General features: G+C 38.0%; 1 protein-coding gene and 1 long non-coding RNA gene across 22 annotated transcripts in view; both read right to left on the bottom strand.

Moving 5' to 3' along the window:
* Positions 1 to 888: 888 nt before the first annotated feature.
* On the bottom strand, positions 889 to 3816 carry LOC111826475. Its single transcript, XR_002829810.1, has 2 exons — positions 3211 to 3816; positions 889 to 1204 (listed from the first exon to the last, which is right to left on the bottom strand). It is a non-coding gene; the product is annotated as an uncharacterized LOC111826475 (long non-coding RNA).
* Positions 3817 to 6107: 2291 nt separating this feature from the next.
* Positions 6108 to 27108, bottom strand: part of SLMAP (sarcolemma associated protein) — a 156152-nt gene continuing 135151 nt past the window's right edge. For 17 of the 21 annotated variants that reach the window (XM_006090892.3, XM_006090879.3, XM_006090884.3 and 14 more), the window contains 7 exons: positions 23380 to 23502; positions 22123 to 22197; positions 19529 to 19849; positions 18967 to 19084; positions 15694 to 15865; positions 11378 to 11512; positions 6108 to 7962 (listed from right to left, as the gene is read on the bottom strand). In XM_006090892.3, coding sequence (XP_006090954.1) covers positions 7870 to 7962; positions 11378 to 11512; positions 15694 to 15865; positions 18967 to 19084; positions 19529 to 19849; positions 22123 to 22197; positions 23380 to 23502 — 1037 coding nt within the window. In that variant the 3' untranslated portion in view covers positions 6108 to 7869. Of the gene's footprint in view, positions 7963 to 9328; positions 9419 to 11377; positions 11513 to 15693; positions 15866 to 18966; positions 19085 to 19528; positions 19850 to 22122; positions 22198 to 23379; positions 23503 to 27108 lie in introns of all 21 variants that reach the window. The other 4 variants (XM_006090881.3, XM_006090885.3, XM_023755736.1 and 1 more) reach the window with 3 other exon arrangements.

The following is a 27108-nucleotide window of genomic DNA, read 5'->3' as shown; positions in this document are numbered from 1 at the left end:
TGAGCCAAACCGGCTAGGGTGCTAATAGTTTAATGTCTTTAATTCATCTGGCATTTATTTTTGTATAAGGTATAGAGATGAACTTTTCTGGGCTCTTTTGTTCCACTGATATATGTGTAGCTCTGATACTATATTCTAAATCATTATGGCTTTATTAAAAGCCTTGAAATTTGCTCAGCTGGTGTTGTTCAGTGGTTGAGCATCCACCTATGAAGCAGAGGTCATGGTTAGATTCCCGGTCAGGGCACATGCATGTTGTCAGCTTTATCTCCAGTAGGGGGCATGCAGGAAGCAGCTGATCTATGGTGCTCTTTCATCACTGATGTTTCTCCCTCCCCCTCTCCCTTCCTCTCTCTGAAATCAATAAAAATATACACATTGTTAAAAAGTTCCACTGGGCTCATATGCACTCAATCCTTACTCCTACCTCCAGCTCCAGGCAAGCACTGGAGGGTCTTGGGTTGGATTTCCAGTCAAGGGTACATACCTTGGTTGTGGGTTCACCCCAAGCCCCTGGTCTGGGCTCATGTGGGAGACAACTGGTTGATGTGTCCCTCTCACATCTATCTTTTTCTCTCTCCAACCTCCTCCCCTCACTCCCCCCTTCCTTCCACTTTCTAAAAAGCAGTGAAAAAATATCCTCTGGTGAAGAGGAACCAAAACCAAAAAGCAAAAACACTTCTAAATGTAAATTGTAGGTATGACAGCTATCTTGAGGATACACAAACTTGATAATTCATCCAAAGAAATGCATTTCCTTGTTTTGGACTTTCTATAACTCATTCGGAATCAATATAAATGACACAAGGTGTGGGGACACAAAAATAATTTCTCTCCCACCTTTCTAAGTTCTTCTGGCTGGGCTAATAAATTAACATGAGACAGATGAACAGAAAATGTTTAAAATTTATTACATATGTACATGCAGGGGTTTCCTAAGAATGAGACCCGAGGTCGCATTGGGCAGTCGAGTCTTCTATGCCATCTGGACTAAGAAGGGGGGCAGGGGTCTGGGACTTCAGAGGGAAAGTGGGCAACTCACTGGTGGATGAGAGAGAGCAAACATGTGGGCAACAAATGTGCCAGAAACAATGGGACACAGAGGGGAGTCCGACAAACAAGCTTTGCTAGATTTCTCCCTGTCCGCCACACTCAATTCAGACATGTCAGGGTAAATATGCTAAGGCTCCCTTCCTGAAGCAGGCTTTTATTTTTTTAAACATGTTTTTATTGATTTTAAAAAGAGGAAGAGAGAGAAAGAGAGAGAGGGAGGGAGGGAGGGAGGGAAGGAGAGAGAGAGACAGAGAGAGAGACAGAGAGAGAGAGAGAGAGAGAGAGAGACATGGATCAGCTGCTTCCTGCACACCCCCTACTGGGATCCAGAAAGCAACCTGGGCATGTGCCCTGACCTGGAATCCAACCTGGGACCTCTCAGTGCATCAGCTGAGCCACACTGGTCAGGGCCTGAAGCAGGTTTTTTAAATCTTAATTCCTTTAGGCAGATAAGGGAGAGGGTCAAAGGTTCTGAGTCTTTTGTTTCTTAACACATTGCGGACCAGTAGTTTTATTGCTAGCTTTATCCAGTGGCCAGATTAGTTTCAATTGAAGGAGTACAAAAAACGTTTTACATAAATGTTAAAGGCACGCTTTAAAATTAAATACCCGTTGCATTTTCAAGTTATTTATTACATGTTCTTACAAGCTAATATCTTTTAAAAGAATTCTCATGATTGGCTTCCCAATCACAATGCCTTTTCTAGGAAAATCAACCTCAGATCTCAATCATTTGCAAAACCAGGTACTTCAAGAGAAACCAGTCCTGGCCACCTCCATCTGCAGCTCCTGGTGCTGCTTATGTGCTTGTTTGGTGCGGACTTGGCACCTCATCTGTGAAGCGGCAGCTGAGGAGACTCATCAAGATTGAGAACAGCAATCATACTGGGTTGAAGGTGGCGGGGCAGGATGGCTCTGGGGTGCAGTTTACGATTAAGAGGCACACACCCCTTAGCAAACTAATGAAAGCCTATTGTGGACAACAGGGTTTGTCAATGAGCGAGATGCGATTCCGATTTGACGGGCAGCCAATCGATGAAACAGACACTGCACACTCGGACATGGAGGTGAAGGTACAAGTGATGTGTTCCTGCAGCAGATGGGAGGCGTCTGCTAAAAGGGGAATTGCTACTTTACTCCAGAACTTGTGGAGTAATAAAACTGCAAGGAGTTTGGTTCCATCGCATCCTATTACAATATAGTTTTCTCTTTTTTCATTTTCCCCTTTCCCATTCCTTTACTGGAAATAAAGTAACTGATGTATGTGCACAAACATTTGCATTTTTAAAACTAAATGGCCAATGGTATGTGGGGTTGTTTTTTTTTTTTTTAACTCTTTTTAAAAAAAATGTTTTTATTGATTTCAGAGAGAGGAAGGGAGAGGGAGATAGAAACATCAATGAGAGAGAACCATCAATTGGCTGCCTCCCGCACGTCCCCTACTGGAGCTCAAGTGCACCACTGGGGTATGTGCCCTGACTGGGAATTGAACTATGATCTACTGGTTCCTAGGTTGATGCTCAACCACTGAGCCACACTGGCTGGGTGCTAATGGAATGTTTTGATAGACATCAAATGGAGATGGGATGGGGAAAAACACTGGTTCTGTGAAAATACTCCCCTTCTCCATTAGCAGCTCATTCAGCTTATAGTCCAGTAAGTTATTTTGCTCTCATTGTTTAATAACAAAAACAAACAAACAAACATAAAAATCCTTGCATACCTTTGGAAAATTTTAATGTTTTCACTTATTGCAAAATCAAGGACAATTTTATAACTTTTTTGTACATAGCTGTTACATGTAGAACAATCTGTCCTTAAGTAGGAACAAATTACTCTAAAAGAGTTCTAGATAGTTTTCCCTTAAGTCAAATGTCTTGTTGTTTAAATAAACTTATTTAAATTAAAAATAAGCAGGGTAGCTCAGTTGGCTAGAGCATCGTCCTGAAACCCCTAGGTTTCGGGTTTGATCCCCCTTCAGGGCACATGTAAGAACCAACCATGGAATCCATAAATAACTGGAACAACAAATCAATGTTCCTCTCTCTCTTCTCCTCCCTCTCTCTCTAAAACCAATCAATACATTAATTAAAAAAAAAATTAAAAGAGAGAGAGAAACCCGTCCTGTTCCCCAGACTAAGGAGAAGGAAAACTCACCTCTGGCTCTGCAGCCAAGCATCTCTGGCTTGGATGATGGGGTGGTTGAAGGTGAGAAAGAATACAGCCTCTTCCATGGTTCCACAGGCTCCTGTGTCGCCTAGTTCACTCTGTTGTAACTGCCAGCTTCCTTGCCTGTATCCCCTCTCAACAGGGACTGAGTATTGCCAGGACCTGGTACAGTGTCTCCCATTAGACAATATTATTTGCTAAGTAAATGGATATAAAACCATTGAAGCTTGGAGACAATGTGGAGTAGCAAAAAAATAATTATCTTACTTCTCAACTTTATAAGTATCATTCTGACTTTGAGTAAAAAATTATCTGAACTTTCACCCCGATTGGCAAAAAGGTGAGAATGGATTGCTAAGACCTCCCCCAACATTCTATGTACATGTATACAAACCAGGTTTCAAATTATAAGACTGATTTTTAAATGAACACACCAGAATTCGTAAGTGCAAATGAACACTAGCCTCTTTAAATGTAGATACTTTGGCCAGTGTGGCTCAGTGGTTGAGCATCGATCTATGAACTAGGAGGTCACAGTTCAATTCCTGGTCAGGGCACATACCCGGGTTGCGGGCTCAATCCCCACTGTGGGGCATGTAGGACGCAGCAGAACAATGATTCTCTCTCATCATTGATGTTTCTATTTCTCTCTCCCTCTCCCTTCCTCTCTGAAATCAATAAAAATATATTAAAAAAATGCCCTAACCGGTTTGGCTCAGTGGATAGAGCCTCAGCCTGCGGAATCAAGGGTCCCAGGTTCGAGTCCGGTCAAGGGCATGTACCTTGGTTTTGGGCACATCCCCAGTGGGGAGTGTGCAGGAGGCAGCTGATTGATGTTTCTCTCTCATTGATGTTTCTAACTCTATCCATCTCCCTTCCTCTCTATAAAAAAATCAATAAAATATATTAAAAAAAATATATATTAAAAAAATAAATATAGATACTTCGACAAGTTACTTACTCATTTAATCATGGAAACCAATTTGGAATCCTGAAAAATTCTTTTTGTTTCTAATTCAAAGCAAAATCAAAAAACTTTTTAAAAATTTAAAAAAGCAACATATATTAAAATAAATTAGAAATCATAAAAGGAGAAAAGAATTGACCTATGACCATAGAGAGAGAAGCACTACTGTGGCCTGGGTATAAATCTTTCTGAGTCCTCCTGCTGGAAACATATCCTGTATGTCTGCATTATTTCTTTATAAAACCAGGATTATTCTACCCTGGTAACCTTTCTCTCTTCACATCCTTTGCAAGCAGAGTAATGTGTAGAATGGCAATATTAACTTAACCAATGACCCATGTTACCCATCACTATTACCAAAAAAATCCTATACTAAATGGTAGTTAAATTTTTGTGCGCACAATTATGTTTAATTATGTTTCAGAAAAATTTTCCAGAAGTGAATTTTTTTGAGCAAGGCTGTACATTTTTAAGACAGCTGTTTTGTATGCAGTTTTTTTTCTCTTTAGTAGATTTCCATCTTTGTGTGTGTCTGTGTTTAACTTGTTACATTTATTATCTTTATCTTTTTTTTTTTAATCCTCACCTGAGGACATTTTTCCCATTGATTTTTAGAGAGAGTGGAAGATAGAAACACCAATGTGAGAGAGCCATATTGATTGGGTTGCCTCCCGCACGTCCCAACCAGGGATGGGAGCCTGCAACCGAGGTATGTGCTCTTGACTGGAATCAAACCTGGGACCTTTCAGTCTATCTGCTGAGCCAAACTGGCTAGGGGCCAGATTTCCATCTTTTTGATAGTAGATACAATCACTGGAAGCAGCTAAAAGTTCCTGGGGGTCAAGTTTGGTGATTAAAGTGAGAGATCAAGTGAGGCAATCAATACTAGTTTTGGTTGGAAGCCTCTACTATTCAGCACTGTGACTTGTTTTCACATTCCACTCAAAGTAGTTCTGAAGGCGGTCACAACAGGCTCATTATCAAACTAAGCATATTACTTCCAGACACAACTATGAAGGGGACAGAGCTTGGTGAAGATGCTTTCTTCAGATTCATTACTTTGCAGTTATACCTCATTCACACACAGAAAATCTCAACATTTGAGCCAATCCACTTTAAACAGCTGTAATGGTTCACCTAACTAAAATAATTGCAGTATTTTTTCTAGTATGACATTCTCTAAACACTCATTTGGCACTCAAATGACAGTTCACATACATTATCTTCTTAATTTTCATACCACCACTAAAAATATAGATGCTATTCTCTCCATTTTATAAAGGAGGAAGTGGAGGCTCAGAGAATATAAATGATTTGCCCAAGGCAACACAGCTGACAAAAGGCAGAGTCAGGATGCCAGTTGGGTTCTGTTTAGCTTCAAACCCCCACGTTCTTTTCATTTTCTGACCCAGCCACGTAGCGCCTTTGTGTAATTCTTTAATGTATCATTATAGGCTGCTCAATTCTTAACGACTACGACTAAAATTTCTTAATGGCTCTATCACTACCAGTGAATAATCATACTCTTTATTTAACCTGGAAGTGAACTAAACAAAGCTGGAGGTATTGCTTATGAATAGGCTCATTTATATTCTTAAGAAAAACTGGCAGTAACTACAAAACCTCATTTATTCAATTTAAATAAAGTAAATATTGATACTGGACTTTACATTTAGAGAGACTTGTCTGGCAAGTGAGCCATGTTTTAACAATAACCATAGTAAAAGAGAAAAAAAATTAAAGCACTATGTTAAATAAAAGGCTAATAAAACCTGGAGGAAACAGCTCAGTGTTTTCTTTTAAACCCTGAAGAACACCAAACATATGTGTTGCACAAAGAGTCATTTTAAGAAAAGACTTATTAACAATCCAATAGTAGAGTCAGCACTAAGAATTTCAATGATATCCAACTCAAAAATGCATAGGGAGTAAAGTTATTTTATTAAATCATGCACATCACGTGTGTTAGTGCAAATAGTTTAATCTGTACTCCAGAAATTCTATTGTACTTTATATCTTTACAAAATAGATTTAAAACAATTATTTACTTTAAAAAATGTAATTCTGAAGTTAAGCATTTCAGAACAATATTTGCAATAACCTATATACAAGAGGTACTGGGTACCACTGGCATATTAGCATTCTGTGGTGGAGTGGCTTCCTGCAACAGAAAATGATGAAATGAACTATGTGTGACAGTATTTCCTACAAGTCATCTGTGACTAATTCCTCCATAAATCTAGTGATCCTCCCAACAGCCAATCCCGAATAGCTTAAAACATAACCTTTAAAGTACAAAAAATGACTGCCAAACATCACAAGGCAAATTATATCCTAAACTTCTATTTCAATATTTGGCTAGGCCTGTGGATTGCCACAGAACATTCAAGCCAGTTCACTGACATTGCCTCCTGGCCTTCATTGACTGAAAAATTTAACTATGTGATACTTTAGGATATTCTATGATCTAAATAAACTTTATTGACATGACTGTGGTGCTGCACAAAACCATCTCTGTGTTTTAAATTTATAATATCAAGCAGTGTTTAGGTGCTTCACTGAGCCTGGAACGCTATTAATCTTGGGAATAGTGCTCTCATTAACAGAACATACCAATTAACAAAAGAAAATAACCATTTGCATACCCAACCAGGAAATCTGTTGGTAGGTAATAACAGTATACTTCAAACATGAATTAGCTTTGAAATACCATAATCAAATTAAGTCAGTAAAAGCTTATCTAAAGAGAAATTAATTCTTTCTTCAATTAAACATGCTTTGGAGGAAGAGATGATAGAAAAAAAAATCATGCTTCCTAAAATGCTGTATATGAAAAAGTAACTTGGCTTTAAAGAAAATATCTCTTTAAATACATGAGGTTTAATAAATTACATTCCAATTGACTCAAAAGTTTGGTTTACTGCACTGAAATTATATAATTACTATGTTTTTGCTTCGAGAAATTCTTTAGTTTGTTCGAGAAAATACTCTCATGGAAAGTTTTTCAAAGTTGATGTCCTCCACATCGTCAAGTCACATTAAGGCTGAACAAGCGTGCACATATTGCCCAAAGTATCACTAGAGTAGAATACTTTCCAAGTGCATTATTTCTCCTTAAACAAAAAAATCCACACAAAGAGTTGTCTTTAAGTCTTGTTCCCAATAGCTCAGTGGTTTTATAACAAGTAAAAATGGTGTAAATATGTAAAAAATATATATATGTGTATATATTTCAAACTGATAGGCACTGAGCACACAGGGCCTCTCTTCCCATGTATACATCGGTTGTTTGGTTTGGGTAATTAACGAATCAGAAAAATGAATTATCTGGCCTTTAGAATTCAGAGTAAAATACCCATAAATTTAATGTTATAAATAATCTGGTGTACCAAGAAGCCTACTTTAGGCCACCATAATATTCAGAACCCCAACATACTAATTTAAAAATTACATGAAAAATTGCAAGCAAGTTATTGCTTACAATAAAGTCACAATTTTATATTCTCTTTATAGACAGATACATTTTATATAATTTAAAGCAATGACCCTACAGCTGTATTCTTGCACTTCTGTCTGCTGTTTTAAGAGGTAAAAAGGAAGAAAATGGTTCTGTTTGTCCCCAGCATGAGTGTGATGCCAGCTTCTAGAGGGAGGACGGTGTACGGACTCAAGAAACGCTCTCATGGAGAAGCTCTGGCCAGACCTGGCACGTACAGCACAATGGCTGTTACTGCAACCAGGGCAGCCAACATGGGCATCCAGGGCCAGGGTTTCTGTGTGGAAAGAAACCAAGAGTCAGTATCACATTCTCCCCTCTTTTCATACATATTAACCCCTTGGTTTCCAGAGAGTCCTGAATACTTGACTATTAGAAAAACCTTATCTTTGCATAAGAAAACATTTTAAAAAGAAAGGAAATAAAGGTGCGGGAGAGCAGGTGTGAGAAGAGCCCTAACAGCAGGAACTCTTTTAGAGGACCACTGTGTCTCGATACATCTCAGGCAAGTCCTGGGCAGTTTTCAGTTTTGTTACAGCTAAAACCCAACAGTGACTTCTAAGAAACCCTCTGGGCTCAGCCTGCTTTATTTACTCCAGTACCCATATATTACAACTAACTGATGTACACAGATGCCTGGAGTATGTTTCTGCCTAAAGTGTTTATTTCTTGATAAAAACCAGACTCACATAGTAGGGTAGTTTTATACAAAAGGCTGGTCAGTAAGGTGATTGAAAGAAAATGGTCTAAGCTTTGATGCTCGAATTTGAAACCACATAAGACAAAATCAGATGGGGTTCAAGATGGGGAAGTGTTACTTAGGGACTCTGCCTATCTGATACTTTTGGTAAAGACCATGTCCAGTGTAATAATGTCATGTGATCATCTCATATGATCTACTAACATGCATGCCTGTTGGAGGCAAACATGGATGGGCTGTTCCCTGTTAATTTTCAGAGGGCTTTATAATATCAACTTGCTTTTGGTTGATAGCTTTATTTTTATTAGTGTTTTTATTAAGAAAGTTGGCTTTTACGGAAATATTCTAATGTTGCAGATCAGGGCTCAGAAAGATATGGGATAAATTTACTCTCCTAAGTAAATGCACATTGAGGCTGAGATTGTGAGCCAATGGTCCATTATGTTAATCTCATCCTTTTTCATCTTCATAGCCATTGTGTAAATATAGGCAAGGATTGAAAGAAAGAAACTCTACACTATGGAAAAGAAGAGGGAAGGGAAGAGGGGTAAGAAAGCTGGCTGAAAACTTCAAAGAGGCAAACTCTTCATTTCTCATTAAAATTTGATTAAAAATGTAATTGGAAAAGGGTACTAATATTGCAGAAATTCATAGCTTACTCCAGTTTGCTAGAGACAAAGACTCAGTTAAAGGCAGAATATTAACAACTGGTTAGGTTGGAATTAATTCATTGTTAGCATTACTACAAAGGAAACAAGACAAAATGTTACATGATTAGTTGGTTGTTCAGTTCATTCAAATGACACAATACATGGCATACTAAATGAAGGGTTTGCTTCAGGTAACAAAATACCCGTGTGGTTTTGCCATGCACTATATTACAAATATGGTACAAACAGGTGACGGGGACAAACAGACAAGGACTCAACAGTAGTGCTTGTACCTTTCTCTACCACAATGGACCGAAACACCAAAACAGGAAAGCCAGGAATAGGCCGATGAATACGGCTGGGACGGGTTGTAATATGGAAGGCTAAAGAAGGGAAGGGATATTAAAATCATTTTATGCTATAAAAAATCAGATAAGATGATTTAGACCCCAAGGGGGTGGGAGGAAGGGTAGAAAGACTGAGGTAATAGAAGTATTAGCACTCAGGTTTTGCACTGATTCAAACATTTTAAAGACATCTAATACAATCCAGAATGATGGACTGTGGTATGTAAGCTGACAAACTACAGCCTAATAGGAACAGCTGGAGGAATGGGCAATGTGGGTGTCCCTAACATCCTAATGAAAGGCAGTATGTTAAGACAGAGCAAGGACAATACCTCAACAACTGATGCTCTGCTTGACAGTACGTTATTTTTGCTTCATACTTGGAATCCATTATTTGACATGAGTATATTGGAAACGGCTAAAATTTATTTGATCTCTCCATCAAAACCTTTCTTTAAAAAACCAAAACTCTTTTGCTGTTGCTTTAAAGCTTAAAAATAAATGCCCTATGGTGTGTGTTTTCTAAACCAAGTAAGAGAGCTGACATAATGTATGATAATCATTTGGTATATGAAGACAGGCAGCTAAGTCTCAGGGCTTTGGGTTATATTACCAAATATAAACAATTATTAAATTCGGAGGAAATTACCACAATGAGTGTTATTACAGAGTAACATTTTAGTACCACACGTCCATATTAGAAATAAAAGGAAATTTACCCTTAAGGTAAATTATTTGTGCAACTGCAAATAATAATAATGTTACTTTAGAAAAGGCTCTAAATGGTGCAGGGAATCCATTCTGATTATGCTAGATGTCTTCATAGGTTAATTTAGTAGAAGGTAGACTGAAATTCCATACTCAGAAGGATATGAATTAACATAAAAGACAGGAGTAATCAAACTTGGAATCAAACCATTATGATCTGATTTTAGAAGAGTTCTGTAATCTATATTTTCAAAATAAATGCACTCTATTTTTGCTTAGCATACAGCCTCCAGACCCCATTCATTAACTTCTAAAAGTCTTCTAACTAAGCCACATGCCTTTATTTTCTAAAAAACTAAGACTTTCTTTGGCAAAGGAAGGACAGCTGGACACAACTCATGAGCATTCTGTGACAGCCATGCAACACCACTCTTTTGCACTGTGCTGCGAGTTAAGCAAAGTGCCTTCCTCTGCAGGAAGTGTGTGTCTCCCGCAGTGTCCAAGCCATGGCAAAGGTCTGAAGTAAGTCACAGCACATCCAACCACACTGAACATCATCCATCAGTTAGGTCCCACAAAGGCAATGATCACCAAAACATGGAACACAACATTTATTTAGTACCACATCTTTTTAAAGACCATCTGCCTTTCTAGCAAATGAAAAACAAATTAATATTATTAAACCCAGTTTATACTAAAACATTCCAACTTCACACTTGCACGCACACACACATGCACACACATAGCCCTACAGAAACTCTTTAATATTTCCTAACATTTATGGGAGGCCAAAAAGACACTACGTTTTTTACGAACGTGCCTTAGTGAGAAAATTCTTAGTATAAAATAAAAGCCATAATAAAGTTTCCATTTTTGGATACAGCCAAATGCTAAGAAGTCAACATGAACTACTCTTTCTTAGGTGGGACTCTGGTGGTACAAGGCTTCATTTCCCAGCCAGGAAAAAAAAGAGCCAGAAAGTGGGACAGAAGTTCAGATTCATCAGGGAAAAGCTGACAGTTCTTAGGTAATTATTCTCTTGCAAACAAGGCTCTTGGTCCAGGCAGTCCTCAGGCTCTTCTAGGGGTACAGGTTAAAGGAGCAAATTCTTAACTAAAAATTTTGACAACACAATGATTCCATCATGGCATTTCATAACGAAAAGCTTAGTTCATGTGTATTATAGGCCTTAGTTTCTCAAATCAGTAATAAAATCCTCTGAAGAATCGATTTCAGGGCTCTCACCTGCCTCTCAATCAAAGCTAAGCCAGGTTTGCAAAGACTTACATTATTTCCTTTTTCTCGGAGCAGCTTCAGGTTGTCTTTACATTGTTTGAGCTCATCTGTGATTGATTGTTTTTCCTGCTCAGTCATTTCAAACTTCAACTTCAGTTCTGAGAGTACAGTCTGTGTCTTTTCATACTAAAGGCAAAGAAAAAAGAGTGTGCAGACTCAACTTAAATGGGTATGAAGTTATGTTCTAGCCAGTCAGGCTTATATACCAGACCCTATTTAGTCACCTGCAACACCAAAGTCAAGCCTTTTTGTTTTAAGAATCATTTACACTAATAATAAGAAGTCTTTAATATTAACTTGATTCTATGTAAGAATTTTCTGGCTCTGAAGTTAAAAAAAAATGAAGAGAAGTCACTAGTGTGTCATCTGTTTCTAATATAAAGGGTCACTTTTTCCACTAAGTGAGTTAGAGGAGAAAAATAAAATTTCAAACTGAGCAAAAGAAAACAAGTGAAGAAAAACTCCATAGCTTAATTAAATGGCAAGGTTAGAAAGTATGAGTTTATATCCTGGTAAGCAATATCAACCAAGCTAGTTTAGTCGCGAAGTAGAAAGTATTAATTCCCATTAGTCCTCCTTTAATCCAGCATCACAGGTTATGAAAATGTTCCAGATAAATGAATTTCTAGGCAAATAAAGCAAAGAAATGTGTCTAAGGCAGCGGTCGCCAACCGGTGGTCCACAGACCACCGGTGGTCCGTGAGGTCCGAAAGGTTGGCGACCACTGGTCTAAGGTACCAATGACTATGAGTAGGGACATTTCTATCTCTCAACTTAAACTTATAAGCACCAATTAAAAGTAATTTTTAAAAATGTGTTTCTGATAGACATTATAGAAAAATGTCTATAGAAAAGTGACACAAACTACTTCCTGCTCTGAAAAACAGTTCACAGTATATAATTTTCAGATGCACTAGCTAGCCCTCAAAAACACAGGTGAGGTTAATGGGAAATGCAGTATGGTGTGCCCCTACTTAAATGCCCCGGGAGGCAGGAATTCTAGACTGGTTCCACTTCTAGATATTGCATCTTACATGCAAGCTGGGCTCCCAGTCAAAGAGCAAAGACTGTTCTGCTGCTGGCTGTGCCTTTGTCTCGGCCTCCGCTGCCATCTCTGAAGATTGTGGAAGAAAGAAAGACAAGGGCTGAGTATAAAATAAATATACCATGGGTCTGCCATACTGGGAAGGTTTCTCCTCTTCCCTAAACATAGACCATGAAGCTGGAAAGTTTCTAACCCTTTCTGCCTATATCCTAGAAATTCCTCAATAAAGGATACACCTTGATATGGTGCTTCTGAATAATGCAATTACCTTGGAGTTTATCATTATGCATCCCAAAAGGTAAAGAACTAAGAAGGGTAAAAATGTATAAAAACATTAGTCAGAAGAGGTGGGGGTAAGGGTCTTAGGGTCAGCAGAAAAGTCACTAGAAATTGGGGAGAAAGATATGTGTACAGAGAAGGAGGTAAAATATGAAAGGGGCGCCTTATTACCTACCAAAGTCCCCAGAACAAGTCCAGATAATATACCAGAGAGTGAATTAAGGAGTAAGATTCATGGACTTCATGATAGCTTTTTTGTGTGGGGTCTGTGGACTTCCTTCCAGAAGGTAGAAGGTTATGGGTAGGCTGCCAAGGCAAATTCAGTGTACCTAGACTAGTCTGTGTGCCTTAGAACATAATCAATTCTCAATGATCTGATTCTTAACAGTGAGTAATAGAGCAGAAACGAAAAGTGCTTTGCTGACCTAAATTTCCCCTTACTTTCCCTTTCCACCATTTGACATCCAGCCTGCCATTCATACCAAAGCACTTAGCCATTTCTCCGTTCCAGGAGTTGGAAGCTGAAAGACAGGAAGGCAGCTCAGTCGGAAGATCGGCTATTTACCTTCAGCATGTGAGAGGGGTGGGAAGAACTCTGGCCTCAGAACAAGATGGTGAGGCCAAACAATTTCGCTGAGTTAGTCTTTGCAAGGTGACTTGTATATTCAATGTATTATAAATGCATAGATATTCCTACTAAATTAAAATATGTAGATGCTTTTTAAAGTCAAATATAAAGATGCTATACTATTATTTTTCTCTTAATACTGAGGGTAAAATGTACTGTTCTCATGTATTTTTTCTTTGTTAAATATTCAAATAAAAGCTGCCACATGTAAAAGTTTAATTGTTGGAACAAAGGTCACCTTCTGCAATCTTAGTTTCCTATCTTGCTTGAATATCACTTTTGCTCTATCTTGCTTTCTAACTCAGAGGTGAGAAATGAGCTCAGTTCTGATTAAAAGGGAAATACCACACAATATTACCAACACTTTTGGTTTTCTTCTTAAATACCCTTGCTTATTAGCTGATAATATTTTAGCCTTTTACAGTGCTCAAGATACATAATGATGATACTACGAATGATTCTAGGAGAGAAAGGAGAACAAAGGGGAATACTGAAAGGGAAGAATATATGTGCATTAATAAAAGGTAGTAATTCATTTGCAACGGATTACACAGATATAAGAACCTCAGTAAAGAACAGTTTAGTTACAGACTAGTACCCAATAGTTGACATCAGAACAAACAGAAAGAGAAGCAAATTTACATTACAAAGAAGTGTGATGACTACATATCATTTCACAATGGAAAACACTGAACAAGAAAACAAAAAAGAAACATATTGACAAGATCAGACATATTTTTAAATATGCTGCATTTAATGCAATCCAAAGGCTATCAACAATTTAGATGCTGTGACAACATGCCACTGCAATTTATGGAAACAGTTAAAGCATTTTGCACTGATGGCTTGGTAACCAAAAACAGGCAAACAAATAATGCAACAAAACGGTAATGCATTCATAGTAACATACAACAGAATCGTCTTCCAACCACAGCATTCTTCCCAGATTTTGAAAGAATTATGACATATGGACTGGAAGAACACAAAGTGCTTACAGTATTAAATACTTGGGTATTTACTTTGGCACAAAATTTGTGTTCCAACTAAATAAAATGAGATTTCTCCCCAAACACATATCCTTAGCAAGAGGATAAAAATGAACATATTACAAAATCAATATGGCCACATATACTGTTACAGGTGTTTTTTTTTCCTTTAGGAACAAACATGAAGACAGAACAATAATCATTTCCAAGTTCAAGATACTACAAGGAAAGGAAAGTGCAAAGGAAAACTGCATTGATTAAACAGATTTTCTAAAAACAATTTTGGGAAAATTCGTTATTAAAGACAGAGAACTGTCTTCAACTTCCTTCTATTTATAACAAATCCTTTGTTTAACAGAGTCTACAGCTGGGGTGGGCCCTACCAGTAAGTAGATCAAAATGCACTAGGCTTCTCCATGCCCAGAGCTGGTCAGGAGGCAATGCAGGCCAGGAGTGCAAGGCCAGTAGGACTGAACACAGCTCTTACTGCTGCATTGTCAACTTCAAGTCTTTGCTCAGAAGAGGCTGGGTGGGGTCTCTGCTCCAAAGTCAACCTTCACCATTTTTAACATGATTTTTAAAAAAAATCCACCAAGTCAAGGTTTTAAGCAAAATGACATGAAACAGGAGCATGCATATTTGTGAAGAAGGGGAAAATGAGATGGGGGTTGTGGGAAGAAAGTAAAAGGTCATAGAATATGTATTTGGCTGGCTGGCTATTAGGTGAATTTTAAGCAACTTTTCAGGCCAGTTTCACCTGAGGGGTTTAAATAGCATTATGGTGTGGCCTCACTTTATTTTCCAAAGTATTCTTTCTTTTTTTTTTTTTAAAATATATTTTTATTGATTTCAGAGAGGAAGGGAGAGGAGGAGAGCGATAGAAACACCAATGATGAGGGAGAATCATTGATCGGCTGCCTCCTGCACGCCCCACACTGGGTGGAGGATTGAGCCCACAACCCAGGCATGTGTCCTGACTGAGAATCGAACTGTGACCTCCTGGTTCATAGGCTGACTCTCAACCACTGAGCCACAACAGCTGAGCATTTTCCAAAGTATTCTAAGTAAGATACTGTCTTTGAGAGGGTTAAGTGATTTGGTACAAAGGGCTTTTCATATAGGTCAACTAACTGGTACAGAAAAAATTTTAATGTAATTTTATATATTTATATTTTTTAATGGTTTGGCCTAAATATAAATTCTCTATATATGGACCATGATACACAGCTAGAAATCACCAAGCAGAGATATTCCAAGTATCAACTTCGTGACAGGTAACGTAACTTGATTTCTAACTAGCATGAATATCTGATTTGCTTTTGGCTGTAAGTCCAACCATAATGGGGCTTATAATGTCTTTCCGCTTTACCTCTTTCTGTACATCCTTTGCTTGGTTTTCAGCCTTACTGAGAAGAGTTTTTAAATCAGTTGAATCCCGAAGATGCTGTTCTTTCAAGGATCCCATCTGATTCTCAAGCTCTTTCCTCGTCATCTGAAGGATGCCAAGATCACTGGTAAGCTCTAAACTCTGCTTCTGAGAACTGTAAGATAAATATTCACAGAGTTATTCATGTAGAAACTAGACACAGCAGGAAGTCCAATTCCTTAAACATTTCTCTAGGAGGGATGGAGTGGATTTCAGAGAAAAGAAAAGTATATAAAAAATAAGAGTTTCAATAAGTAAAAAGTGTCAAAACACTAAAGAATGCAAGTAAGTTTAAAGCTGTGTCCTATTTGCAGATAATCAGATATACATAAAGGTTGAAATTTAAAAGTAGAAGTAGAAGGTGACTATATTTTGTTATATCACATTATATTACCTATCATAAAAAGATTCAGTGTAGGTCTTCTACAGGAAAGAATAGCATGTGCTTCAACTATTTATTATAAGTACTTGACAAATAGGATGGGGGATAGAAACTCACAGTTTAGAAGTCACTGCCAATTCAAGTAAAGATAAACCTACTCAAATGAGAAGACACACCAAAATGGGGAAAAGCATAGGACAAAGAACCAGGAGGCTGGGGCCCCTATTTGGTTGTGGGATGTTAAGCAAGTCACTTAACTGGTATAATACCATTCTCTGAGCTCTCAGTAAGCATTTCCTGAGCTCTCAGATCTGTGCCGGCACCATGTTATACAGACACAGATAACACAAGGAGAGTCTCAGTGCCCTCCACGGAACTCAATTTCTGAGGCTGTTTTCTGGCTTAAATTCTATGATTACTAAATTTTAAAACTTGATTTAAAAAAACAACCACAATTTACACACTAGGAAAACAGTTTTATAGGCATAAAAAGAAATTCTTTTACATCACAGACAACAAAGAACAAAAGACCTGAATAGTGTAGTTGTGTTAAAGAATTTGGCTTCCAGGACCTGGCTGGTTTGCTTAGTTAGAGCATCATCCCAATACACCAATGCTGTGGGTTCAATCTCCAGTCAGGGCAGATACATGAATCAACCAAAGAATGTATAAATAAGTGGAACAACAAATCGATATTTCTCTTTCTTTCTCTCTCTCAAATCAGTTAAAGAGATCATTTGGTTCTCATATATAAATGAAACAGCTAAAGGAGGATAAGGTCTTAAAAATTACAGTTTATGCCTCTCAGGATGAGTCATAAGACTCAGGATGTAACTGAGGTACTATCCTATATAATAAAACCCTAATATGCAAATCGACCAAACGGTGGAATGACCAGTTGCTATGACGCGCACTGACCACCGGAGGCAGATGCTCAATGCAGGAGCTGCCCCCTGGTGGTCAGTGCACTCCCACAGGGGGAGCGCTAAGGATCCCTCAGCAGACATCCCCTGAGGGGTCCCGGACTGCGAGAGCCAGGCTGAGGGACCCCACTGGTGCATGATCAGGGCCGGGGAGGGACCATGGGAGGGCTCCAGGGCGTGTCTAGCCCATCTCGCCCAGTCCTGATCGACTGGACCCCAGCAGCAAGCTAATCTACCAGTCGGAGTGTCTGCCCCCTGGTGGTCAGTACACATCATAGTGACTGGTCGAATGGTCGAACAAACGGTTGGACACTTAGTATGTTAGGCTTTTATTATATAGTATATAATGTTTTTATTGATTTAGAGAGAGAGAGAAAGGGAGGATAGAGAGATAGAAACATCAATGACAGCCCAGCCAGCATGGCTCGGTGGTTGAGCATCGACCTATGAACCAGGAGGTCACAGTTCAATTCCCAGTCAGGGCACATGCCTAGGCTGTGGGCTCAATCCCCGTTGTGGGGCACCAGGACGTGCAGGAGGCTGCCAATCAATGACTCTCTCATCAGTGATGTTTCTATCTCTTTTTCCCTCTCTATTCCTCTCTGAAATCAACAAAAATATATTAAACACACACACATACACACACTTTCCTTTAAACAAACAAGCAACAAAAAATTGAAACATTAATGAGAGAGAACATGGATCAGCTACTTCCTGCACGCCCCTACTGGGGATTGAGCCCCTAACCCGGGCATGTGCCCTGACCAGGAATCAAACTGTCGACCTCCTGGTTCATGGGTAGAAGTTCAACCACTGAGCCACGCCAGCTGGGCCCTTTTTTCTTTTTTTGTTAAAATCCTTACCTGATATTTTTTTCCATTGATTTTTAGAGAGAGGAAGAGAGACATAGAGAGAGAAACATCCATGTGATCAGTTGGTTGCCTCCCACATGTGCCCTGACCAAGGTTGGGGATCGAGCCTAAGACCAAGGTAACCTTGACTGGAATTGAACCCTGGACTCTTCAGTCCAAAGGCTGAAGCCCTATTCACTGAGCCAAACCAGCTAGGGTGATCACTGACTTTTTGCTAACCTTAATGCTCTTGAGGAAGGTAACCACAAGGCTAGCAAGAATAATGACTTCCATTTTGGTGTACTGGGGAGAAGGAGGTGGATTAAAAGTAGCTTTAATAATAAACAGGTACTACTTTCATATTCTGAATAAGAGTACAAATGCTGTTTAAATAAAAATATAGAACAGATCAAATTTTTAAGAAAAAAAAAATTTTGAACTCTGTAACAAACGTTTGCAGAGTTCAAATCCCCGTGGGAAAACAGGACTCCACTAATCTGTTGAAGTAAATCTACTGCATTGATTGGTTTGCATTTAAGGTACTGGATGCTAGAAAGATTTAACTGATTAGAGAATTATTGATCTTATATATTATTACTCTTTATGTAACCCTGTTTGAAGTCCAGAAGCTGAATTTGTGTCTTTTAATTGTATAAATTCTTTGTCATGGTCATATCATCCTTATTGTAAAAGAAGGGATCACTGGCGTGAAAGGAAAGCAAACTTGTATTTGAAATTTATTATCATTTAGCTTATAGGACAAATTCAATCACTAATTAAAGATCTTTGCTGTTCATTTAGGAATATTTTTGGGGGGAGGGAGCATTTAATGAACCTATATTCCATGAGTACACCAAAAGGAAAGAATGTGTATCATGATGGTGGTGGTAGAAAAAAAAATGCTGAAGTAGTCATGTAGCATGGTTAACCTGCCAAACAGCCAAAATGAGACTGGCTGAACATTTTGCTCCAAAAATATTTAAGTATCAAAATTAAATTAACTTTAAATTAAAATGTAAGATAAAGAAATATTTCAAAGCTAAAAAGAGTTCTTGCATACTTGTGCAATTCTTTTTCTTGCCGCTGCAGTTCTGATGATAGCAAAACATTTTCCTTTTTTAGAGAATGGCATTCAGTTTCCAATAATTTCCATTCCTTTCTCAACTTCTCTAGTTCACCTAAAAGAATCCCAAAACATATTCATTAACATAGGAACATAACTTCCATAATTAAGAGAAAAAAAGGTGAAAAATTTCAGAGAACAACATACTTTCCCCCCTTTAAAAACATGTAGATTTTACATGGCTATTCTTAGATTCCTATTACTCTGCATCTATACCTCACGAGAAGCCCCATCACTTTGAACTTTTGTAATCCCCCTCCCCACTTGACTTTTATAAGACAAATAATTTTTAACAGTATTTAAATAAAATATAAAATTATAAAACATTTAGCTTATTCTAGAACTTGCAGACCTGAAGTTTTTATAGCCCTACTATAAGACATTGCTTTGTATAATCAATTGCTATCAAAAAGAAGAAGAGCCTGGGTTGTTAATTTTTATAAGTTATATGGTTATCATTGTCAAGAGGTTAGAGCTTATGTAAAATACACTTATCCACCTTGTAGCCTTGTTGCTTCCTCTCTCTGCTGGTCCTCACACTGTTGACATCGAAGCTGAAAACTGTTTTGCAGACTCGTGATTTCTTTCTCATATTCAGACGCTGCTTTCCGCCACCTCTCAAGCTCACCTCGCACCTTCTTAAGCTCTTCTTGCAAAGAAGCAATGTCAGTGTCCCGCTCAGAGGCAGCCTTTTCTGCTGCTTGATGAAGAAGCAAAATTTCATCTCGGGCACTAAGCAGTTCATCTCGAGTGCTTGTGATTTCACTGTCCTTCTCCTCCCGGAGATTCTCAATATTGATGTGTAACCTCTGCAGTTGGGCTATAAAAGTATATTTATCTATCATTTTCTTAGTCCACAGCAATTAGGAATAAAAGAACAGCCCATATGGGACTGTAGTCACTACACAGCCCAAGCTATCACAGCTGTTTGTTGTTTTTGATTAGACTGTACAAACAATCTATGTTTAATGTAGAAAATATCAAAATACAGAAACACACAGAGAAAACAAACAAACAAATTAATCTTTATTTCCTCCACACAGAGAAAATTGCTTCTAACATTTGGACTTATTCTTCTGGGTATTTTCTATGCATCTATACACGTAGAAGACAAAATAGGGAAGGATAAAAATATGTGTAGTGCTCTCTATCCTGCTAGTGATGAACATCTCTTAACAACAAAATAGTTATGATGTAACTTTTTTTTGGCGGATCCTTTATTTTAGAAATTGTAGACTGTTTAGTTTTTAATTATTCTAAACAATACTGCTTAGGGTGAATTCCTAGATAGAGAATGCTTGATCAACTGGTAAACATTAGAAAAATCTTTGATGTTCTTGATTCAATTTTCTGTTCAAATGTCAATTCCTTAAAGAAGCCTTCTCTGATGACTTACCTAAAAAATCTTATCTGTCATTCTCTAGCTATTTACCCTGCCCTTTTTGGATATCACATTATATATTTGTTTGTTGTTTATCTTTTCACTAGACTATACATCCCATGCATGTTCTATCCCCAATACTAGCAAACAATCAAGAATTAATAAAATTAATGAATACTGCCTAATTTTTAAACTTTATTTTTATTGTTGACACTATTACAGATGTCCCCATTCAAAGAGGTACATTTTTAAAAGATCTGGTCTTATGCCCTGATGATGGAACTGGAAATAATTTATATGAAATAACACTTTGTTTAGGACTAGCATACTAGTTTTGGTTACTATAACACAAGAAAATTATAGGTAAAAAAAGTTCCTTTGACAAAAGAAAAGAATAATTAAAATAATCAAGAGGATTTAAGGCGGGAGAGGAGGAGGAGGTTGCTCCATAAATAAATATTAAAGAAAATATTAGGCCTTTTAAGTGTGCAGGAAACACTGAGAGGTAACAGGTTCAAAACCTGAAAAGACACAATGGCCAGTGATGGTATGACCATGGATTTGTGGGTTAAGTCCTGAAATATACATGCTGGCACTAGGGGGCACTCATTGATGCTTATGTAAGGCATCTTTAAAGACAAAAGGCAGCACTAAGTCACAGAACTGTCACAGAAAATTGCCCATGTACAATACAGGATGGCAATATAGATTCAAATAACATTTATATAAACTAATGAATAATAGCATTAAACTATAATAAGGGCTTAAAAAGTTTTCAACTTAAAATGATATACAACCTATACCAGAAATTCTAATTTGACCATAATAAAATTTAAAAATTTTAATAGCTCAAATATCCCACTCAAAAGAAAACCCAAAGACTGGCTTTTCTCTGGGATATTTTAGGACAAATATCACAGGCCTCATACCATGGCTCCCCATTTCTTCTGAAGTGAGATTGTCTAATTTCTTCTCACCCTATCTCGCAAACTAAAAATTTAAATAACATCAAATTTTTAGTTTGATAATGAAGGCAAATTAATCTTGCTTAGGAATCTTACAACAGCATAGAAAAGAAAGATCTCGCTTGGGGTATCTCGCAATTATAGCCTCACAGTACCAGGAGCTGTAGTTCAAAGAAAACTCGTGACAGGCAGAGGTCTTTCTGCTCATTTCTGCAATGACTCCGTGATAGCCCACTAAATGGGGGCTATGAAGAGCAGTCTTTACCACTGAAGGCAGTGTTGGGACCATTATTCTGTTTCGTGTGGTATATAATTTTTGTTGCAATGACAAGTGTGTTATGAACATTAGCAACATAAGCTAAAAGTGCTAATGCACAGAGCAGCTCAAACTGATTTCCTATCTGAAGGCTCTCTCTGTAGTAACTCACTGCAATAACTCAGAAAGTGACCACCTTTCCAAATCCTCACCTTCACCCTTGCTCTTCCAACCCAAGTGTCTATTGTTTGAGTACAGGGGAATCTTCCTTTATATAGAAAGAAAGGAAAGGAGAAAGGGAGAGAAGGAAGGGGGGAGGGAGAGAGGGAAAGAAAAAGGGAGGGAGGGGAGGAGGGAGGGAGAGAGGGAGGGAGCTCACCCAGTTATAGTCTCAGATTCTAGGGAAGAACAAAGGGAATGCTCTGCACTCTTAGTTTCCAATCCCTGTGAATCACTAAAAACGATCTCAAATACCCTTGGAATGTCCATACCTTGAAGAACCTGTATTTGTTTAGTGGATTCCTCAATTTGATTTCGATAGGCTTTTCTTTCTTCTTCCAAAAGAGCTAAAAGTAAAACACAGTATATCTAATTTTGTAAGTTAATAAAAGTATTCAGAATTGGGCAGTGGGAAATTTCTTAAAAATTCTCTCCTAAAGCTTATTGAAGGAAACAAAAGTTAGGCAGTAAGTATCACCGGTATTAGCAGTTAGACAGTTTAAAGGTTTTAGGAGCACAAACAGTAAGTAGTAAGTAATAAATCTATTCAATTGAGTAGTGGGGTTTCCCAGATTTTGTATCACCAAGATATGTGCTATTCTTCACATGAGAAACATTCTTGATAATTGTTAATCAGCATTTTGAGCTTAAATTTTTAAAAAAATGAACTTAAAATCCTAATGTGTACTATCAAGTACATAGAAAGTACTGACTAAATAACTGCTGTTTGGGAAATGTTTTTGTTTTTTTTTTAATATAATTGATTATATTAGCCTGAGCCCTCCACAAGGTTTAAGTTCAATGCATAGCAACTCTAATTTCTTCAAGAAGCAGGAAAGGAAGGGAGTAGTAGCTTCTCCCTGAGAGTCTTCCTCCTGGTCAGGAAGGCCTTCTTAGAGAACATGAGGACGCCAAAGGCCGTTCACTTTCTCCTCACTCTAAAACTTTCTAATGTACTAATTGACTACAAGCTGGCAGTTACTGTGAATGATGCAGAAGTGTAAGCTCTAGGGAATAGCCTATGACTCCACTGGCCTGTGACACTACAGTTAAGTGAGCTACTAGGAAAGAAATGGTTGGGACATTAGAAGATTCTTTCTATACCTTAATCTAGCCTGATTCTTCCCATTTACTGCTGAGTACACTGGAAAGTCACAGGGAATATAAATCTCCCTTATCTTATACTGAGTAGCTAACATTAGGTTAACTAAAACTTAGAAGTTTATATACATAGCTTTTCCCTTTGTTGTACTCAATATGTAATTAACTATCAAGATCTTTCACTGGCAGAGATCTTTCATGATGTTCACATCAAAGATGTGAAAGAAGTAGAGCAACCGAACTCTCCCCACTTTATTGATGTGAAACCTAAGTTCAGAGAGTTTAAGTGAATGTCCCAAGATCACATACCTAATAAAGTTGTAGATCAGGAACAAGATACCTTGCCTCTAGACTCCAAGTTTGGGGCCATTCAGTTATATCATGTTGCCTCCATATCCCCTAAAGAATCAAAGTAATCTTGATCTCACCTTGAAGTTCAAAGCATTTTTGTTTACTTGCTCTAGCTAGCTCCTGGGCTTCAATCAATTCCTTGCGAAGATGCTGAATTTCTTGTTTTGCCTCAATTTCTGACTGTGCACCCTGCGAGTCATCTGATAAAAATATGTTTATTTTAAAAGCAAAAGTTAGTATCACAATATAAACTCTACAACCAAAGATTACCAATCTCATGTTTAGACATGCATAATTAAACTACACAGCATAACTGAGTTAAATAAAACTTGGGAGCAAATTATATTAAGCATTTTAGTCATTTTACCTTGGAGAAAGAATACAAGTACAGTTAAATAAATATATTAGTAGCTCATGGCATGTTACTATAAAACATATATTAATACATACTAAAATTATAAATTTCACTCATATAGAGCTTATGTAAGGCCTGAATGTCAGTAAGACAAGCATAATGTTATTCTTTACCAATTTTGAAATTCTTTGATAACAAAATCAGAACAATTTCACTTTTAACTTAACTGGAAGTGAAAAAAAGAAGAAACAAACTTTTCTTCCAGAAAAAGTATTTTTAGCATGATTTCCACAGTTGTGGGTACAAAATAAAAACTAGGCTGAAAGCTGCACTGTACTCACTTTGTCATGACTGTTTTCCCAACAATACACACATAACAAATATTTGTTGAATTATTAAATGATGTAAGAAATAACTTAAATGATTTTATTGAAAGAAATTAGATCTACTATTACATCTCAACTACATCCTTCCCCTAATTTCTTTCCTTTCTAGCCATTCTGTTCATCTTTCATTGTATTAAAACTTTCTGCTACTGCACATTGCCTGAAATAAATCAGATAGGCCATATTCTTCCAGTATATTCTATTTGACTATTACTTTGGTTTACAAGTAGCTGAGGCATAACAACTTTAATCCATCAAAACAGAGCTGCCCCTAGCTGGTTTGTGTCAGTAAATAGAGTGTTGGCCTGTGGACTGAAGGGTCCCAGGTTCCATTCCGTCAAGGGCACATACCTGGGTTGCAGGCTCAATCCCCAGCCCTGGTTGGGGCGCATGCGGGAGGCAACCAATTGATGTCTCTCTCCCACATTGACGGTTTTCTCTGTCTCTTTCCCTCCCTTTCACTCTCTCTAAAAAACAAACAAAAATCAATGGAAAAATATCCTCAGGTAAGGATTAACAAGAGAGAGAGAGACAGAAAGAGAGAGAGAGAACGAACGCTGAGGCCCTGGCTAGTGTGGCTCAGTTGGTTGGGTGTCGTCCATGCACCAAAAGGTTTCAGTTTCGATTCCGGTCAGGGCACATGCCCAGTTTTTGGGCTCAATCCCCAGTAGGAGGAAGCCAATTGATATTTTGTTCTCACATTGATGTTTCTCTTTCTCCCTCCTACCCATTCTCCCTCCCCACTTCCTTCCTCTCTCTAAAAATAATTTTTTTTAAAAAAAAACAGCTGAGAATATAATTTCACAATACAATCTAAGTAAGTCTCAGATGTTACATACACATATTTTCATACTCATTGATTTCATGGGGAAAGGGGAAGAGAAGAGGAAACGCTTCCTTACAGTAGAAAGCCAGCCAGTAAATGTAAAGGGAATGACAGAATCAGAAAATCACTATTTGGCAACTAATGTAGTAACAGTTGATTCAGGCAAGAATCATCAGTAGATGCTAAAATTAAGTAGGTAATAGGAGTAACAGGATATTTACATACCAGCGATAGAACAATTCAATATCAGATACCTCCTGATATGATGTGCACTATTATTGTTATATCCCTACCAAAAATGCATAGCTTGAATCTAATCATGAGGAAACACAAGGTACAGACAAACTAAGGGACATTTTATAAAATACTGCTCTTCCAAAATGTCAATGTCATGAAATACAAAGACTGGAACTATTCCAGATTAAAGGAGACTAAAGAGACACACAAAAAAGAATGCAACCCATGACTCAGGATTTTCTTTTGTCATAAAGGTCATTATTGAGACAACTGACAAAATGTGAGTAAGGCTTGTGGATTTGATAACAGTAATATACTAGTATATCAATGTTAAATTTGGGGAACTGTATGATAGTTATGTAAGAGAAACAAAAAATTCACACGGAAGTATTGAAGAGTAAAGGCTATGATGTCTGCAATATACTCTCAACAGTTCAGGGACATAGAGAGATGGAAAGGGAGAAGTAGAGAGATAAATGGAATTTGAAAAATGTTAACAGCATACAGTGTGAAATGTTAATGTTTGGAGAATCTGGATAAAGAGTATCAACAATTCTTTGCTCTATTCCTAAAACTTTCCTATAAGTCTGAAATTATACCAAAATAAAAAGTTAAAAGAAAAATTTCTACAAATATACCCATACAAGTAAAGAAAATATGGTAAAATACTAACAATTATTGAATCTTGGTGATGGGCATATATGGGCATTTTTGGTTCTCTTCAACTTTTCTCGTGTTTGAAAGTTTTCATAATTAAAAGCATCTCTTGAAATTACCGATCCTAATAATACAATCTTAGAATAAACCCCAATCATTTCTTCCTAAATTCTTGTCCTTAACCTATCTTGCTTGCCCTTCTTCATCTATACTAGATTATAAAACTAGAGCAATTCTTTTATTTAGATTAAGAACCTATATTGTTTCCTTGTGTATCAAGTCCAGTTATCTTTATCAGACTTTAAAGTTCTCCATAATCCAGTCATTACTTACTTTCCTTTATTCACTAATATACTCAATTCTTAATAGTCTCCTTAGTAACTCCAACTCATGACTACTTCCTCACTTAAATATGCCCATCATTTAAAACCCAGGCTCCAGCCAGGCCATGGCTCAGTGGTTGAGCATTGACCTATGAATCAGGAGGTCACGGTTTGATTCCCAGTTAGGGCACATGCCCAGGTTGTGGGCTTGATCCCCAGTGTGGGATGTGTAGGAGGCAGCCAATCAGTGATTCTCTCTCATCATTGATATTTTTCTTCTCTCTCTCCCTCTCCCTTCCTCTCTAAAATCAATAAAAATATATTTATAAATAAATAAATAGGAGAAACCAAGATGGCGGCATAGATAAACACCAGAAATTGCTGCCTCGCACAACCACTTCAAAAATACAACTTAAAGACAAAACGGACATCATCCAGAACCACAGGAAGGCTGGCTGAGTGGAAATTCTACAACTAGAAGGAAAGAGAAAAGCATACTGAGACTCAGAGGAGGTGCGGAAGTGAAGTGCAGAGGTACGGAGGTGCACATGGAAAGGGCTGGCAACTGAGGACACAGTTGTCTGTTTTAATCGGGAGTCTCAAGCTCCCGATTGCTCTGAACTCCAGTTCCAGGCGAGTCTCTGGGGACCCAGACTCATACGGGGAGAAACTGGACTGTCTGGCATTGGTCAGAACTCGAGGGCGGCTTTCTCTCAGAGGTGCTTGCAGCGATTACCAGGACACTGAGATGCGGGGCCACTTAGGGTAGGACTGAGGAGCAGCCATAGCTGCTTGCTCCGCCCTGTTGATCCCCTGAGACCCCGCCCCACCCAAGCTGTGCACAGAGGCTTTTGCATATGAAAGGCCTGGCCCTTTCATATCTGAAAATTACCTAAAAACTGCAGCTGGGTCAGAGAGACCCAGAATATCCAAAAGAAGGCCCAAGGCCCCACAGCAGCTTGCATTGCTTTACAGCTGGGCCTCATCTGGGCACCTCCAAACCCCAAACAAGGAAGAGGAAT

Source organism: Myotis lucifugus, unplaced genomic scaffold (genome assembly GCF_000147115.1).
Source record: "Myotis lucifugus unplaced genomic scaffold, Myoluc2.0 scaffold_83, whole genome shotgun sequence".
Lineage (NCBI taxonomy): Eukaryota > Metazoa > Chordata > Mammalia > Chiroptera > Vespertilionidae > Myotis > Myotis lucifugus.
This window is presented reverse-complemented; position numbering and strand designations above follow the sequence as displayed.